Raw genomic sequence first — 19,694 nt, forward strand, 5'->3', positions numbered from 1 at the left:
TCTCAATGTCATATACAGCACTATCTTTATCTCTCTCAATGTCATATGCAGCACTATCTTTATCTCTCTCAATGTCATATGCAGCACTATCTTTATCTCTCTCAATGTCATATACCGCACTATCTTTATCTCTCTCAATGTCATATGCAGCACTATCTTTATCTCTCTCAATGTCATATACCGCACTATCTTTATCTTTCTCAATGTCATATGCAGCACTATCTTTATCTCTCTCAATGTCATTACAGCACTATCTTTATCTTTCTCAATGTCATATGCAGCACTATCTTTATCTTTCTCAATGTCATATGCAGCACTATCTTTATCTTTCTCAATGTCATATACCGCACTATCTTTATCTCTCTCAATGTCATATGCAGCACTATCTTTATCTCTCTCAATGTCATATGCAGCACTATCTTTATCTCTCTCAATGTCATATACCGCACTATCTTTATCTTTCTCAATGTCATATGCAGCACTATCTTTATCTCTCTCAATGTCATATGCAGCACTATCTTTATCTTTCTCAATGTCATATGCAGCACTATCTTTATCTCTCTCAATGTCATATACCGCACTATCTTTATCTCTCTCAATGTCATATGCAGCACTATCTTTATCTTTCTCAATGTCATATGCAGCACTATCTTTATCTCTCTCAATGTCATATACCGCACTATCTTTATCTTTCTCAATGTCATATACCGCACTATCTTTATCTTTCTCAATGTCATATACCGCACTATCTTTATCTCTCTCAATGTCATATGCAGCACTATCTTTATCTCTCTCAATGTTATATGCAGCACTATCTTTATCTCTCTCAATGTCATATGCAGCACTATCTTTATCTCTCTCAATGTCATATACAGCACTATCTTTATCTCTCTCAATGTCATATGCAGCACTATCTTTATCTTTCTCAATGTCATATGCAGCACTATCTTTATCTTTCTCAATGTCATATACAGCACTATCTTTATCTCTCTCAATGTCATATGCAGCACTATCTTTATCTCCCTCAATGTCATATACCGCACTATCTTTATCTTTCTCAATGTCATATGCAGCACTATCTTTATCTCTCTCAATGTCATATACCGCACTATCTTTATCTCTCTCAACGTCATATACAGCACTATCTTTATCTTTCTCAATGTCATATGCAGCACTATCTTTATCTTTCTCAATGTCATATGCAGCACTATCTTTATCTTTCTCAATGTCATATGCAGCACTATCTTTATCTTTCTCAATGTCATATACCGCACTATCTTTATCTCTCTCAATGTCATATACCGCACTATCTTTATCTCTCTCAATGTCATATACCGCACTATCTTTATCTCTCTCAATGTCATATGCAGCACTATCTTTATCTCTCTCAATGTCATATACCGCACTATCTTTATCTTTCTCAATGTCATATACAGCACTATCTTTATCTTTCTCAATGTCATATGCAGCACTATCTTTATCTCTCTCAATGTCATATGCAGCACTATATTTATCTCTCTCAATGTCATATGCAGCACTATCTTTATCTCTCTCAATGTCATATACCGCACTATCTTTATCTCTCTCAATGTCATATACCGCACTATCTTTATCTCTCTCAATGTCATATGCAGCACTATCTTTATCTCTCTCAATGTCATATACCGCACTATCTTTATCTCTCTCAATGTCATATACCGCACTATCTTTATCTCTCTCAATGTCATATACCGCACTATCTTTATCTCTCTCAATGTCATATGCAGCACTATCTTTATCTCTCTCAATGTCATATGCAGCACTATATTTATCTCTCTCAATGTCATATGCAGCACTATCTTTATCTTTCTCAATGTCATATACCGCACTATCTTTATCTCTCTCAATGTCATATGCAGCATTATCTTTATCTCTCTCAATGTCATATGCAGCACTATATTTATCTCTCTCAATGTCATATGCAGCACTATCTTTATCTTTCTCAATGTCATATACCGCACTATCTTTATCTCTCTCAATGTCATATACCGCACTATCTTTATCTCTCTCAATGTCATATACAGCACTATCTTTATCTCTCTCAATGTCATATACCGCACTATCTTTATCTCTCTCAATGTCATATGCAGCACTATCTTTATCTCTCTCAATGTCATATGCAGCACTATATTTATCTCTCTCAATGTCATATGCAGCACTATCTTTATCTTTCTCAATGTCATATACCGCACTATCTTTATCTCTCTCAATGTCATATGCAGCACTATCTTTATCTCTCTCAATGTCATATGCAGCACTATCTTTATCTCTCTCAATGTCATATGCAGCACTATCTTTATCTTTCTCAATGTCATATACAGCACTATCTTTATCTCTCTCAATGTCATATACAGCACTATCTTTATCTCTCTCAATGTCATATACCGCACTATCTTTATCTTTCTCAATGTCATATGCAGCACTATCTTTATCTCTCTCAATGTCATATGCAGCACTATCTTTATCTTTCTCAATGTCATATGCAGCACTATCTTTATCTCTCTCAATGTCATATGCAGCACTATCTTTATCTTTCTCAATGTCGTATGCAGCACTATCTTTATCTTTCTCAATGTCATATACCGCACTATCTTTATCTTTCTCAATGTCATATGCAGCACTATCTTTATCTTTCTCAATGTCATATGCAGCACTATCTTTATCTCTCTCAATGTCATATGCAGCACTATCTTTATCTTTCTCAATGTCATATACAGCACTATCTTTATCTTTCTCAATGTCATATACAGCACTATCTTTATCTCTCTCAATGTCATATACCGCACTATCTTTATCTTTCTCAATGTCATATGCAGCACTATCTTTATCTTTCTCAATGTCATATGCAGCACTATCTTTATCTTTCTCAATGTCATATGCAGCACTATCTTTATCTCTCTCAATGTCATATGCAGCACTATCTTTATCTTTCTCAATGTCATATGCAGCACTATCTTTATCCTTCTCAATGTCATATGCAGCACTATCTTTATCTCTCTCAATGTCATATACAGCACTATCTTTATCTCTCTCAATGTCATATGCAGCACTATCTTTATCTCTCTCAATGTCATATGCAGCACTATCTTTATCTCTCTCAATGTCATATGCAGCACTATCTTTATCTCTCTCAATGTCATATGCAGCACTATCTTTATCTCTCTCAATGTCATATACCGCACTATCTTTATCTTTCTCAATGTCATATGCAGCACTATCTTTATCTTTCTCAATGTCATATACCGCACTATCTTTATCTCTCTCAATGTCATATACCGCACTATCTTTATCTCTCTCAATGTCATATGCAGCACTATCTTTATCTTTCTCAATGTCATATGCAGCACTATCTTTATCTCTCTCAATGTCATATGCAGCACTATCTTTATCTCTCTCAATGTCATATGCAGCACTATCTTTATCTCTCTCAATGTCATATGCAGCACTATCTTTATCTCTCTCAATGTCATATGCAGCACTATCTTTATCTCTCTCAATGTCATATGCAGCACTATCTTTATCTCTCTCAATGTCATATGCAGCACTATCTTTATCTTTCTCAATGTCATATACCGCACTATCTTTATCTCTCTCAATGTCATATACAGCACTATCTTTATCTCTCTCAATGTCATATGCAGCACTATCTTTATCTCTCTCAATGTCATATGCAGCACTATCTTTATCTTTCTCAATGTCATATGCAGCACTATCTTTATCTCTCTCAATGTCATATGCAGCACTATCTTTATCTTTCTCAATGTCATATACAGCACTATCTTTATCTTTCTCAATGTCATATACAGCACTATCATTATCTTTCTCAATGTCATATACCGCACTATCTTTATCTCTCTCAATGTCATATACAGCACTATCTTTATCTCTCTCAATGTCATATGCAGCACTATCTTTATCTCTCTCAATGTCATATGCAGCACTATCTTTATCTCTCTCAATGTCATATACAGCACTATCTTTATCTCTCTCAATGTCATATGCAGCACTATCTTTATCTCTCTCAATGTCATATGCAGCACTATCTTTATCTCTCTCAATGTCATATGCAGCACTATCTTTATCTTTCTCAATGTCATATGCAGCACTATCTTTATCTCTCTCAATGTCATATGCAGCACTATCTTTATCTCTCTCAATGTCATATACAGCACTATCTTTATCTCTCTCAATGTCATATACAGCACTATCTTTATCTCTCTCAATGTCATATGCAGCACTATCTTTATCTCTCTCAATGTCATATACCGCACTATCTTTATCTTTCTCAATGTCATGTGCAGCACTATCTTTATCTTTCTCAATGTCATATGCAGCACTATCTTTATCTCTCTCAATGTCATATGCAGCACTATCTTTATCTCTCTCAATGTCATATACAGCACTATCTTTATCTTTCTCAATGTCATATGCAGCACTATCTTTATCTCTCTCAATGTCATATGCAGCACTATCTTTATCTCTCTCAATGTCATATACAGCACTATCTTTATCTCTCTCAATGTCATATGCAGCACTATCTTTATCTTTCTCAATGTCATATGCAGCACTATCTTTATCTCTCTCAATGTCATATACAGCACTATCTTTATCTTTCTCAATGTCATATACAGCACTATCTTTATCTCTCTCAATGTCATATACAGCACTATCTTTATCTCTCTCAATGTCATATGCAGCACTATCTTTATCTCTCTCAATGTCATATGCAGCACTATCTTTATCTCTCTCAATGTCATATACCGCACTATCTTTATCTCTCTCAATGTCATATACCGCACTATCTTTATCTTTCTCAATGTCATGTGCAGCACTATCTTTATCTTTCTCAATGTCATATACAGCACTATCTTTATCTCTCTCAATGTCATATACAGCACTATCTTTATCTCTCTCAATGTCATATACAGCACTATCTTTATCTTTCTCAATGTCATATACAGCACTATCTTTATCTTTCTCAATGTCATATACCGCACTATCTTTATCTCTCTCAATGTCATATGCAGCACTATCTTTATCTTTCTCAATGTCATATGCAGCACCATCTTTATCTCTCTCAATGTCATATACAGCACTATCTTTATCTCTCTCAATGTCATATGCAGCACTATCTTTATCTCTCTCAATGTCATATACCGCACTATCTTTATCTCTTTCAATGTCATATGCAGCACTATCTTTATCTCTCTCAATGTCATATGCAGCACTATCTTTATCTTTCTCAATGTCATATGCAGCACTATCTTTATCTCTCTCAATGTCATATACCGCACTATCTTTATCTTTCTCAATGTCATATACAGCACTATCTTTATCTCTCTCAATGTCATATGCAGCACTATCTTTATCTCTCTAAATGTCATATACAGCACTATCTTTATCTTTCTCAATGTCATATACAGCACTATCTTTATCTCTCTCAATGTCATATGCAGCACTATCTTTATCTCTCTCAATGTTATATGCAGCACTATCTTTATCTCTCTCAATGTCATATGCAGCACTATCTTTATCTTTCTCAATGTCATATGCAGCACTATCTTTATCTCTCTCAATGTCATATACCGCACTATCTTTATCTCTCTCAATGTCATATACCGCACTATCTTTATCTCTCTCAATGTTATATGCAGCACTATCTTTATCTCTCTCAATGTCATATGCAGCACTATCTTTATCTTTCTCAATGTCATATGCAGCACTATCTTTATCTCTCTCAATGTCATATACCGCACTATCTTTATCTCTCTCAATGTCATATGCAGCACTATCTTTATCTCTCTCAATGTCATATACCGCACTATCTTTATCTTTCTCAATGTCATATACCGCACTATCTTTATCTTTCTCAATGTCATATGCAGCACTATCTTTATCTCTCTCAATGTCATATGCAGCACTGTCTTTATCTTTCTCAATGTCATATACCGCACTATCTTTATCTCTCTCAATGTCATATGCAGCACTATCTTTATCTCTCTCAATGTCATATACCGCACTATCTTTATCTTTCTCAATGTCATATGCAGCACTATCTTTATCTCTCTCAATGTCATATGCAGCACTATCTTTATCTTTCTCAATGTCATATACCGCACTATCTTTATCTCTCTCAATGTCATATGCAGCACTATCTTTATCTCTCTTTTCACATGAAATGAAAATGATGATTTTATAGATGATTACCAATGTCAATAACTACTTACCGTAAAACCTCTATTTTCATGCCATGGCACACTAATTTTCAACCCTTCCTCTATAGTGGCGGTGAAATAGAGGTGGCGTTCAAATAGAGATGGCCTTGTGTTTTTCAAATAGCTTGTCAGAGCTTTGGGAAGATTAATTTAATCATTTTACAGGTGAAGCGATTGTCGCCTGTAGTTTGCACTCTCCTTCGGGTGGAGTGACATTAACCCTTTTGATGCAATAAATCTGCTAACTTACCTCCAACTTGTTAAAGATCGCTAAATAAATATGCATTGAGAATCCAAGAAATATCGTTAGCAGTTGACATCTATTGCTTGCAATTAACCAGTGTTTCTATAATAGCCTGTGTCCTGCTGTGCAATTTGGTGGAGCTTTCAATTTTCCATGTCATTCTAAATTTGAAGGCATATTTTTATTTTATATATACTATATTTGACAATGTTGCATTAAAGCTCTTTGAATTGATATTTGCACAAGATATGATGATAGAAAAATTGGTTTTTAGGTTTGTAATTCCGTATTTATGCTAGCAAAGTAACAAATACCTATTTAGTTTTTAAAATCTGCAATAAAATGTAACATTATTATGAAGTTTTTACCTTTGAGACAGACGTAGTGGCTAACGGCAGTCTAAGAGAGACCTGACAGTAATAGAAACTTTGAAATTTAAACTTGAATGAATTTAGCTTACACACATGCACACACAGACAGACACTGAACACGCACACACAGGCAGACACTGAACGCGCACACAGACAGACACTAAACGCGCGCACAGACAGACACTGAACGCACACACACGCACAGACAGACACTGAACGCGCGCACAGACAGACACTGAACACACGCACAGACAGACACTGAACGCACACACACACACAGAGACACACACACAGACAGACACTGAACACGCACACACACACACTGAACACACACACACTGAACACGCACACACACACAGAGACACATGCACAGACAGGCAATGAACACGCACACACAGACAAACACTGAACGCACACACAGACAGACACTGAACACCCACACACAGACAGACACTGAACGCACACACAGACACAGAGACACACGCACAGACAGACACTGAACACACACAGACAGACACTGAACACACACAGACAGACACTGAACATGCACACACAGACACTGAACACGCACACACAGACAGACACTGAACACACACAGACAGACACTGAACATGCACAGACAGACACAGAGACACACGCACAGACAGACACTGAACACACTTAAAGATAAGTTTTAATCGTTTACTAAACTTCAATTTTGTCATTTTAATTTTTTATTGTTTCCAGTTTCGTGCTTTTTGCCTTGTGTTCGCTATAACTTTTAGCCAACCATTCAAAAACATTTTTCAAACTGATTCAAGGAGAAAGACCGAGCGATGCTCTTCTCTAAAGCGGCCTTTCACTTAGCCATATAGTCGTCATCGAGAACCGGTTCGTATGCTCAAAGATTACTCGTGTCTCAAGGAAGAAACTTATGCTCGTATCTCGATTTTTCTTGTACTTTGGGACACTCGTATGTCGAGGTATGACCGACCGTCTCAACTGTATCTTCATTCTGAATGTTAAATTATTAAACAATACAACATATATCAAATGTAATTCATTTGCTTGTTATCTTTATCCGAGTAACATATTTGATGTAGCGCATACATAGTGCATGCGTACTCTATTTAGTTACAGTATGAGTTTTTAAGATCTTGTCAGTTTTTGTATTTTGTATAAATGCTGTTAATGTATAGTTCTTGGGATACGTTCACTGTATCATTTATTATATGATGATTAGTTTTCATTTTTAGCCACACCATATGTAGAAGTACAGAGTTCTCTGATGTCATCAGCTGCACTTATAGGCATCGTAGTTGCCGTCTCTGTCTGCGCTCTCATATTAGTAGTTGTACTCATGGTGTTTATCAGGTAGGTGTCTTACTGTTAGCTACCCTTTCTATTACTGACTATTCATCAATTTTCAGTTTCTTATTTGTTTGATTCTTTGAGTGTTTTCTGCATGATTTGACAGGCACAGACGGAACAAAATGTTTAAATTCCGAACTCCAGTCGGTAGCAAAGTAGAAGAGCTGAATGAAAATGGCAAACTTTTGACAAACGGAACTTATCAAAAAGGTAAACAAGTTTTTTCTACGAGATCTCTAAGATCTGACCACTCAAGTCGAATGCGCTTGGCACAGGCAGCTTGGCACAGGCAGCTTGGTACAGGCAGCTTGGCACAGGCAGCTTGGCACAGGCAGCTTGGTACAGGCAGCTTGGCACAGGCAGCTTGGCACAGGTAGCTTGGCACAGGCAGCTTGGTACAGGCAGCTTGGTACAGGCAGCTTGGTACAGGCAGCTTGGTACAGGCAGCTTGGCACAGGCAGCTTGGCACAGGCAGCTTGGCACAGGCAGCTTGGTACAGGCAGCTTGGTACAGGCAGCTTGGCACAGGCAGCTTGGTACAGGCAGCTTGGCACAGGCAGCTTGGCACAGGCAGCTTGGTACAGGCAGCTTGGCACAGGCAGCTTGGCACAGGCAGCTTGGTACAGGCAGCTTGGTACAGGCAGCTTGGTACAGGCAGCTTGGCACAGGTAGCTTGGCACAGGCAGCTTGGTACAGGCAGCTTGGCACAGGCAGCTTGGTACAGGCAGCTTGGTACAGGCAGCTTGGTACAGGCAGCTTGGTACAGGCAGCTTGGTACAGGCAGCTTGGTACAGGCAGCTTGGTACAGGCAGCTTGGCACAGGCAGCTTGGCACAGGCAGCTTGGCACAGGCAGCTTGGTACAGGCAGCTTGGCACAGGCAGCTTGGCACAGGCAGCTTGGTACAGGCAGCTTGGTACAGGCAGCTTGGTACAGGCAGCTTGGCACAGGCAGCTTGGCACAGGCAGCTTGGTACAGGCAGCTTGGTACAGGCAGCTTGGTACAGGCAGCTTGGTACAGGCAGCTTGGTACAGGCAGCTTGGTACAGGCAGCTTGGCACAGGCAGCTTGGCACAGGCAGCTTGGTACAGGCAGCTTGGTACAGGCAGCTTGGTACAGGCAGCTTGGCACAGGCAGCTTGGCACAGGCAGCTTGGTACAGGCAGCTTGGCACAGGCAGCTTGGTACAGGCAGCTTGGTACAGGCAGCTTGGTACAGGCAGCTTGGTACAGGCAGCTTGGTACAGGCAGCTTGGTACAGGCAGCTTGGCACAGGCAGCTTGGCACAGGCAGCTTGGCACAGGCAGCTTGGTACAGGCAGCTTGGTACAGGCAGCTTGGCACAGGCAGCTTGGCACAGGCAGCTTGGCACAGGCAGCTTGGCACAGGCAGCTTGGCACAGGCAGCTTGGTACAGGCAGCTTGGTACAGGCAGCTTGGTACAGGCAGCTTGGCACAGGCAGCTTGGCACAGGCAGCTTGGTACAGGCAGCTTGGTACAGGCAGCTTGGCACAGGCAGCTTGGCACAGGCAGCTTGGCACAGGCAGCTTGGCACAGGCAGCTTGGCACAGGCAGCTTGGCACAGGCAGCTTGGTACAGGCAGCTTGGTACAGGCAGCTTGGTACAGGCAGCTTGGTACAGGCAGCTTGGTACAGGCAGCTTGGCACAGGCAGCTTGGCACAGGCAGCTTGGCACAGGCAGCGTGGTACAGGCAGCTTGGTACAGGCAGCTTGGCACAGGCAGCTTGGCACAGGCAGCTTGGCACAGGCAGCTTGGCACAGGCAGCTTGGTACAGGCAGCTTGGTACAGGCAGCTTGGTACAGGCAGCTTGGCACAGGCAGCTTGGTACAGGCAGCTTGGTACAGGCAGCTTGGTACAGGCAGCTTGGTACAGGCAGCTTGGCACAGGCAGCTTGGCACAGGCAGCTTGGCACAGGCAGCTTGGCACAGGCAGCTTGGCACAGGCAGCTTGGCACAGGCAGCTTGGTACAGGCAGCTTGGTACAGGCAGCTTGGTACAGGCAGCTTGGCACAGGCAGCTTGGTACAGGCAGCTTGGCACAGGCAGCTTGGCACAGGCAGCTTGGCACAGGCAGCTTGGCACAGGCAGCTCGGTACAGGCAGCTCGGTACAGGCAGCTCGGTACAGGCAGCTCGGCACAGGCAGCTCGGTACAGGCAGCTTGGCACAGGCAGCTTGGCACAGGCAGCTTGGTACAGGCAGCTTGGCACAGGCAGCTTGGCACAGGCAGCTTGGTACAGGCAGCTTGGTACAGGCAGCTTGGTACAGGCAGCTTGGCACAGGCAGCTTGGCACAGGCAGCTTGGTACAGGCAGCTTGGTACAGGCAGCTTGGTACAGGCAGCTTGGTACAGGCAGCTTGGTACAGGCAGCTTGGTACAGGCAGCTTGGTACAGGCAGCTTGGCACAGGCAGCTTGGCACAGGCAGCTTGGTACAGGCAGCTTGGTACAGGCAGCTTGGTACAGGCAGCTTGGCACAGGCAGCTTGGCACAGGCAGCTTGGTACAGGCAGCTTGGCACAGGCAGCTTGGTACAGGCAGCTTGGTACAGGCAGCTTGGTACAGGCAGCTTGGTACAGGCAGCTTGGTACAGGCAGCTTGGTACAGGCAGCTTGGCACAGGCAGCTTGGCACAGGCAGCTTGGCACAGGCAGCTTGGTACAGGCAGCTTGGTACAGGCAGCTTGGCACAGGCAGCTTGGCACAGGCAGCTTGGCACAGGCAGCTTGGCACAGGCAGCTTGGCACAGGCAGCTTGGTACAGGCAGCTTGGTACAGGCAGCTTGGTACAGGCAGCTTGGCACAGGCAGCTTGGTACAGGCAGCTTGGTACAGGCAGCTTGGTACAGGCAGCTTGGCACAGGCAGCTTGGCACAGGCAGCTTGGCACAGGCAGCTTGGCACAGGCAGCTTGGCACAGGCAGCTTGGCACAGGCAGCTTGGTACAGGCAGCTTGGTACAGGCAGCTTGGTACAGGCAGCTTGGTACAGGCAGCTTGGCACAGGCAGCTTGGCACAGGCAGCTTGGCACAGGCAGCGTGGTACAGGCAGCTTGGTACAGGCAGCTTGGCACAGGCAGCTTGGCACAGGCAGCTTGGCACAGGCAGCTTGGCACAGGCAGCTTGGTACAGGCAGCTTGGTACAGGCAGCTTGGTACAGGCAGCTTGGCACAGGCAGCTTGGTACAGGCAGCTTGGTACAGGCAGCTTGGTACAGGCAGCTTGGTACAGGCAGCTTGGCACAGGCAGCTTGGCACAGGCAGCTTGGCACAGGCAGCTTGGCACAGGCAGCTTGGCACAGGCAGCTTGGCACAGGCAGCTTGGTACAGGCAGCTTGGTACAGGCAGCTTGGTACAGGCAGCTTGGTACAGGCAGCTTGGCACAGGCAGCTTGGTACAGGCAGCTTGGCACAGGCAGCTTGGCACAGGCAGCTTGGCACAGGCAGCTTGGCACAGGCAGCTCGGTACAGGCAGCTCGGTACAGGCAGCTCGGTACAGGCAGCTCGGCACAGGCAGCTCGGTACAGGCAGCTTGGCAAAGGCAGCTTGGCACAGGCAGCTTGGCACAGGCAGCTTGGTACAGGCAGCTTGGTACAGGCAGCTTGGCACAGGCAGCTTGGCACAGGCAGCTTGGCACAGGCAGCTTGGCACAGGCAGCTTGGCACAGGCAGCTTGGTACAGGCAGCTTGGTACAGGCAGCTTGGTACAGGCAGCTTGGCACAGGCAGCTTGGTACAGGCAGCTTGGCACAGGCAGCTTGGCACAGGCAGCTTGGCACAGGCAGCTTGGTACAGGCAGCTTGGCACAGGCAGCTTGGCACAGGCAGCTTGGCACAGGCAGCTTGGCACAGGCAGCTTTGTTTGTTTGCAGAATAATCAAATACTCAACTACGATAGTGTTACTTTTGCATCAAAATAAAAGCTTGTGTCACCAAATTTTTTATTTCACCAAGGCTGTGGTATCAAACAGTGTGATTTCTTTCATTGATTTCTCATCCTCTATATGTTCTCACAAACTGTTGTGTAAGACTCCTATGAGGATGTAAGGCTCCTATAAGGATGTAAGGCTCCTATGAGGATGTAAGGCTCCTATGTGGGTATGCCAAAAAAGCTGTAAATGTAAGGTGGTGTAATTTAACTAGAAACGCTATAATTGTCTCCCGTCTGCAGGAACATATCGACTGATGGATGGTGAGTGCTTGCTGGGTGATGTCTCATCCAAAAATTATTTCCTTAGAGTTGCTTTCTGTCATTCTCTTTGCAAACTTTTTTCATCTCGACTCGTGAATGTATTGGAGGGTTATAAACCTTCCTTGAAGGTAATGCATCTTTCTTCAGATCTTTATCGCTACTTCTACAGTCATGGCTCATAGAAGAATCTAGTCCAGCATTTGAAGTTCGTTTGAAGTTATAACGCTCGCATCTGATAATAGCCAGTAGTCCTTAACTTAGTCATAGACGGCTAATTCTATGTTGCTGCTTACTTGAAGGCGTACTACGCATTCTTGCCTCATTTCATAGGCTCTTAGACACTTTCCTACTAACGTTGTTACTAGCTGTCAGGTAGCGGCAGCAAAGGAGTGAAGAAGCAGCGTAGCGGCTAAGTAGCATTTACATATACAGGCAAACTCGGATAACTCAAACTTCACGGGACCGAGTAAAAGTGTTCGAGTTATCAGAGCGTTCAAGTTATCAGAGCACTGTCACAAGTTCATGTATTTATTAGTAGATACATCTACTAATACAAACTATATTTAAATCAAAAGCATAGATGGCTTGTTGCAAATTAAAAGGCTTCTAATGTAAATTTAAAAAAGTTTTATCAGAAAATATGGAAAAAATTTTATCACTTGAGATTTGTTTGTTGTTTTAGGTGATGTGACTGCCAGGATGTTTTTAGATTAAAATTGGCAAAATTGGCTGTTGAAATGCTCAAAAAAGACATTTTTACTTTTTAGCGTTTTAACCAAGATCAATTTTGCCAATTTTTCTTTAAGTTTATCCAAAGGTACCTAGCATTTCCTTGCTTTCGAAAGGCCATCGCTAAGCGGATGTTTGGTAAAATTTTATTTTTTGCAAACCTTTAGAAAAGTCCTTAACGCAAATATTTTGTCGATGATGGTAATAACGACGCCTAAGAACTACTAAAATTTGAGGTTTATCTCTATGGCTTGGAATAAAGTGATTTCTGAAGCGATAACAACCGTCTCAGTAGCCGTTGGTCAAAAAAATGTTCGTGGTAATGATGTTAAGGTCGAGTTATCTAAAGCAATTTATCATTGCGTGGGAACGTCCAAACAAATCCGTTCGAGTTAACCATGTGTTCGAGCTATCCGAGGGCGAGTTATCCGAGTTTGACTGTATGCTACTCGGCGTGTGTTTATCTCTGTTGGATTACGCAATATTAAACCGAGTATCTACTTTAGCATGGATACTAGACATTTTTTGGATAGCCAGATTAGGTGGTGTGCTTGTTGACACCCTTTTTGTGCTGTTCACGAGCTACTGCATTATTTGTTGACAGATTTTTTTTTTACAATTTTATTAATGTTTGAATGCGTTGAAACAGCATGACTTGCACTAACACTGATTTTTCTTTTCTTTATAGTGATATTCTTTCTGGTTTGAGGACTTCTCTTGCTTCTCCAAATGTTTTCTTTCTCGGCTTTTCTCTCTTGCTTTCAATCTGAAAAGATACTGCACGGCTCTACTTGTGGTAAAAGTGTGCAAATCTGTAAATCTTAGCACATCCTTGTAGGGGATGCACTGAGTGTCGACAGTCTTGACTACTCCAAGCAGCCCGACGGAGAACCTGTCTATGACAATGTACGGCTCAAGCACTATGCAATCATGGTCGAGGAGCTTCAGCAATACATCGAGCTAAAGTCTGCAGATGATGGTTTCAAAAAGGAATATAATCATATTCCATGGGGCTTGAAATTCTCTCACAATGTCGCTAAGCATCCTGACAACAAAATGAAGAACAGATATGGCAACATAATTGCATGTTAGTATCGGGGCTAAAGCAGACTTTATTACCGTCGTACCATGGTAGTAGCGAGGCTATAGCAGACTGTATATGTTGTACGATGGTAGTAGCAGGGTTAGAGCCAACTATAAATGCGGTATCATGTTAGTAGTAGGACTATAGCAGACTAGACATTGTACCATGGTAGTAGCAGGGCTATAGCAGACTGTAGATGATGTACCACGGTAGAATCAAAACTGAGTGCCATGCTAGTATTAGTACTAAGGCTAAAGATATTACTATATAGCTCTTGTTATGGTCAACAGGAGATATACTTTTGACACATGCTGCTATGTTTCTTGTTTTCTTGCAGCCCCAGAATTGATTGCTGTTTTTGGGAATATGGTAATTTGCTTCTTGTATTTTTTGATGTGATTGGTTACGATTCTTATTTTGCAGATGATCATTCGAGAGTAATACTAAAAGGAAAGAACCTGGATCATGATACCGATTATATTAATGCCAGTTATATTGATGTAAGTGACTTTCCATGTAGCAACAAGCCTCTATCACTCTGCACAGCTCACCTTTTATTAAGCATTATATGTATGCGCGCTCTTTTCTAGGGCTATACCACCCCTAAGGAGTACATAGCTACTCAAGGGCCAAATAAATTTACTGTGTCTGATCTCTGGCACATGGCATGGCAGGAGGGAACAGCCATCATTGTTATGGTCACAAACACTATAGAACTAACAAAGGTAAAAAATACTACACAGTTTGAGCAAAGGACTATTCATAGGGTTATAGAGCTAGGGGAAGTGCACTATTCATAGAGTTATAGAGCTAGGAGAAGTGCATTATTCATAGAGTAATGCTTCAGCAAAGAACTATGCACTGAGCTATTGTCCTTAGAAATGAATTCTTCATAGAGGTGTACACTTAGCAGCAGGATAATCAGATAGTCATAGTTAGGAAAACAGTTTTCATAATAAGTTTGTAGTCTTATGAAAACAGACTGAGATCTATTAATAGAGTCCTGCTCCTGACATCGCTATTCATTTGCCAACACAAAGGTGGAATCCTATTAAACCAGCATGCATGTAATGGACATACCATAAAACCTTTTTTCCAACTTTTCTTTTATAGTGACGCTTTATTAGAGGTGATGTTCAAATAAAAGGTGGCATTGCATGTTTCAAATAGCTCATCAGAATTTTGAGAAGATAAATTGAACTCTTTCACAGGCAAAGCGAATGTCGCCTTTATTTTGCATTCTCATTTGGGCGGAGCAACATTGACTCATTTTTATGCAAGAAATCTGCTGTATTTTGCCTCCAACCTGTCATAGATCTCTAAATAAATATGCATGGGGAAGCTGAGAAATATCTCTACCAGTTGATATCTATTGCCTGCAATTAACCTGCTATGATATTATAACCTTAGTCGTAATTTGTTGGAGTTTTGCAATTTTTTCCTTCTAAATTTGAGAACATGTTTATTTTATAACTATATTTAACAATGTTGCATAAAAGCTCATTACATTCATTGATATGTTTGCTACAGTTTGCAGCCAAAACTGGCTTTTGATGTGCAATAGAAAAGGAGTTAGGAGTGATGATCCATTGTAAGTCATGTTTAGATAGCCGCAATGATGCTAGCAAATAATATGCTATAAATCATAAGTTATACAATAATAATAATAATCTATCAAATGCTACAAATATATATATATATATATATATTCAAGAACAAGTGACATGAACATATTTATAAAACATGCAGAAACAAAAATTAGCATTCATGAAACAAAAAATATTTGCATCATTTGCTCGGATAGTTGTGTTCTGATAGTTGCTTACATTTCGAACCATCTCATCTTCTGGCTGCTCAATACTGTCCACAGTGTTTTCTGGCTTCAACAGTTACTCTTCTTATGCACTGCTGAACTAGGCGATATTAGCGTCCAAACAATTTTTTAGCATAGCAATAGCAGTACCTTTACGCATTACCAGTTAGAATGCTAATTTTTGCTCCAATAAAGAAAAAGCCTCAAAATAGTTGTACAGATTCCATCGTAATTGCTAAACTGTTTTTCATATACAGTGGACTCTCGCCATACGATTTTAATTCATTCCAGTGTTGGCATCGTAAGGTAAATTTTTCATATAAAAATTCATAGTAAATATCTAATGCAAACCCCTGGTAAAAAACATCAAAATTTATATACGTACTGTACGTATTAAAAATTAGTAACAAAATAATATGTTAACCTTAGTAACTATAGTTATCTACACTAACTTTAGTGTATTTAGTGGTTATGATCTGCAATAAAATCTAACGTTACAATGTACTGTGTGCAGTACACACCATGGGAGTTCTTACTTTTGAGACAGATGTATAACATAAACTTTGAATCTAACTTGAATGAATCTAACTTATTAAATGCATACTCAAAGCTAAGTTTTAGTATGTATTTTACTATTTTACTGAACTGCAACACTTTCATCAACTAACATTTTATCACCTATCGGTTTGCGGGATCGTTTTCACAATAACTAATAATAAACAATGCCAAGTTGAGCAAAATCAAGCATTGTATCCCTTTTTTGGTTCAAATAAATCGTATAACAGGGTCATCGTAACCTGAGTGTACACTGTACGTTGATGTATCAAGACTGCGTTAAACAAGGAACTACCATTAGCCTGATACAGTTTTAATTATTTCTAAGGAGTTGTGTTGCTTTCAAAGTTTTAACGAAAAAATCTGTAACGCTTTGGAGTTAAAAAATACAGATTTCGATACGAACAGGAAGAATTATGTTACATACGTTAAGATCAACGAATGTCAAAGTGGCTGTCAAATAAAGGTGATGTCCAATTAAAGGGTGGCGCGCGATTTCTCAGCCCTTCCCCTATAGTGGTGGTCAAATAGAGGTGGCATTCAAATAGAGGTGGCGCTCAAATAGAGGTTTTACGGTATATTATGAGTTTACCAGCGACATATTTTGCAGCACAAGTGTGAGCAGTACTGGCCAGAGGAAGGAAGTAAGCAGTACGGACCAGTCCGAGTAACTCTGACAAACAGCAAGTCTCTTGCCCACTATAAAATCCGTACTTTCAGCATGGAGCAGGTGTGCGGCCTAACTTTGGTTGTTATATCTATGACAACTAGTCCACTTGTTTCGTTTTTAAGCATGTGATCTCAGACTACTTGTAACTTGACAAACAGTATCAGCCCCCCTGTCACTGGAGTTGTCTCTATGATGTATCAGATAATCTGTTAGACTGGGACGAATGTACATGAACATCCGCCGACCCGCTTAATTATTCTCTTTTTGATTTTAGAACGATGAGGTGCGCAAGCTAAAACAGTTTCACTTTACAGCCTGGCCAGACCATGGTACACCGACACACGCTACTACACTTTTATCTTTTCTAAAGAAGGTCAGACAGCAAAAAACTGCTGAGGATGGACCAATCATCTGTCATTGCAGGTCTGACTTAGATTTTGAAATACTATTTCTATGCTTAACCTTTCTGTGGAGATTCAGGTGCCCAACATTTAAGCTGTATCAATATAGGGTACACGCGTGTATAGGGGTACGTCATAGATATATATACCTAGATTGGCCAATAATAGCTATTCCCATCGGTTGCCTTGTCAGACATAAATAGCACGACGTAACGTCACTGTATTGTACCTCACGCTTGACTGCACTGCTGTTTACAATGAATCTAATGGGAAGAAGGTAACAAAATTACATTTATTTTCACATAAAAACCTTCTTGTATACATAATCAAGTAAACTAAAGCAATTCTGTGATAATATCTGATAACCACCATAGATTAAAACTATAAAAGCTATGGATTGTTGCACACAAATCATGAGCCATCAGGGCTTTATTTGCAACCCTCTCCTATCCCCATTCTCTCTTTTCCCCTTCTCCAAAGAAGAAGTGAGAAAGGAAAAAGAGAGATGGGGGAAAGGTGAGGGGGGGGCAAATAGCCAACCCACCCAAAGAGCCAGACACTGGCTAGGTAAAAGACTAATATCATGTTGAACTAAACATTACTAAGTACAGTAATACTTCAACTTACGAGTGCTCCAACGTGCGAGAAACTTGAGATACGAGCCAGCTTTTAAGCAAGTTTCAGTACTAACATACGAGCCATGTTTGAGATACGAGCACGTGAGTCAGTTGCCAAGTATGCCGAAGGTGTTTTATGAGAACAGCATCACTCTGTATTTTTCAACTACTCAGATTTATACCTTGGTACTGCGTTTTTGTGCGCGATTTTCAGTGCAGAATTACACTGTATGTGAATTAAAAGTACTCTGCGTTGACTGAAAGTTTGCCAGTAAAATGAAAGATGATGCAAAGAAAAAGCAAATGATAACAGTTGATATTAAACAGAAAATTATTGAAAAATATGCGAAATGTGTATGCGTGATTGAGCTAGCTCAGCAATATGACAGAAATACATCCACAATTATCAAACAGAAGGATTATATTCAGGGCATTTAGTTCGCAAAAGGACTAATCATAGTTTCTAAACGGCGCAGCGATCTTCACGACCGCTGATGGAGAGACTGCTCAGGCATTTAATTGGATAAAAGATAAACAATTGTCCGGTGACAGCGTAACTGAAACGATGCTACGTGAAAAGGCCGGTGCTATCTATCAAAACTATAAAAATAGACATTCGGACAAGTTGGCTAGTGGTTGTGCTTTAATCCTTTGTGACGACACCTGCGTTCGTCCTAATCGCAACATGTTGAAAGGGCGACAAGGGCGAACGTATTTAGATAGATTTATTTTAAGACGGCCGGCTAGTCGTGAAAGCGAAACAAAGGAAAAATTAGCTAACCAGCGTGAAACTTTAAACTACAAACGCCGAAGAAATTTTAATTACGTCAAGTTAAAAATGAAAGTTTGCTTTTAGGTTTGCTTCTGAGTTTGTCTTTTAAGACATTGATAAAATTCAAATTTATCAAAGACAACTGCTGTAATGAAGGATAACTTATATCTCCCTCCCTCGCAAATGCTAGCATTAGCTGCTATTGTATGTATTTAATTTTACATTTTAATTAATCACATTTTTTGTATTATTTTTTAATTGTTGCTTTTTGAAGGCCTGTGGTAAATTATGACAATAGCCAACATGTTCTTTCTGTTACAATATCTTGTTTTGAGTGTTTTATTTGCATTTTTAGAGTATGGAAACAAAGCAATATATATTTAATTGTTCGATATATAAATAAATTGCACCAACATGCGAGTATATTAACATACGAGCTCAGTCTCGGAACGCATTAAGCTCGTAAGTTGAAGTATGACTGTATAAGTTTTTAGCTTTTAAGAGCTTGTTATTACCTTCTCATATATTTCACACCTACAACACAACAGAGTAAGGCATGGTGAATCTTATGATACCAAATAACTGCAATGTGAATTTTGTTGCAAGTCAACCTTTAACTTGCTTTTGCATATTGTACAAATAACTTGGT

The 19,694-nt window shown here is 40.8% G+C and overlaps 1 protein-coding gene across 4 annotated transcripts in view; it reads left to right on the plus strand.

Moving 5' to 3' along the window:
- Positions 1-19,694, plus strand: part of LOC137393833 (receptor-type tyrosine-protein phosphatase mu-like) — a 171,855-nt gene that overhangs the window by 132,840 nt on the left and 19,321 nt on the right. For 3 of the 4 annotated variants that reach the window (XM_068080557.1, XM_068080544.1, XM_068080549.1), the window contains exons 18-25: positions 8,105-8,222; positions 8,326-8,429; positions 12,384-12,404; positions 13,972-14,220; positions 14,641-14,717; positions 14,808-14,942; positions 17,196-17,315; positions 17,530-17,678. In XM_068080557.1, the coding sequence (XP_067936658.1) occupies positions 8,105-8,222; positions 8,326-8,429; positions 12,384-12,404; positions 13,972-14,220; positions 14,641-14,717; positions 14,808-14,942; positions 17,196-17,315; positions 17,530-17,678 (973 nt within the window). The remainder of the gene's footprint in view (positions 1-8,104; positions 8,223-8,325; positions 8,430-12,383; positions 12,405-13,971; positions 14,221-14,640; positions 14,718-14,807; positions 14,943-17,195; positions 17,316-17,529; positions 17,679-19,694) is intronic. The other variant, XM_068080563.1, reaches the window with a different exon arrangement.

The sequence above is a fragment of the Watersipora subatra genome, chromosome 1 (assembly GCF_963576615.1).
Source record: "Watersipora subatra chromosome 1, tzWatSuba1.1, whole genome shotgun sequence".
NCBI classification, from domain to species: domain Eukaryota; kingdom Metazoa; phylum Bryozoa; class Gymnolaemata; order Cheilostomatida; family Watersiporidae; genus Watersipora; species Watersipora subatra.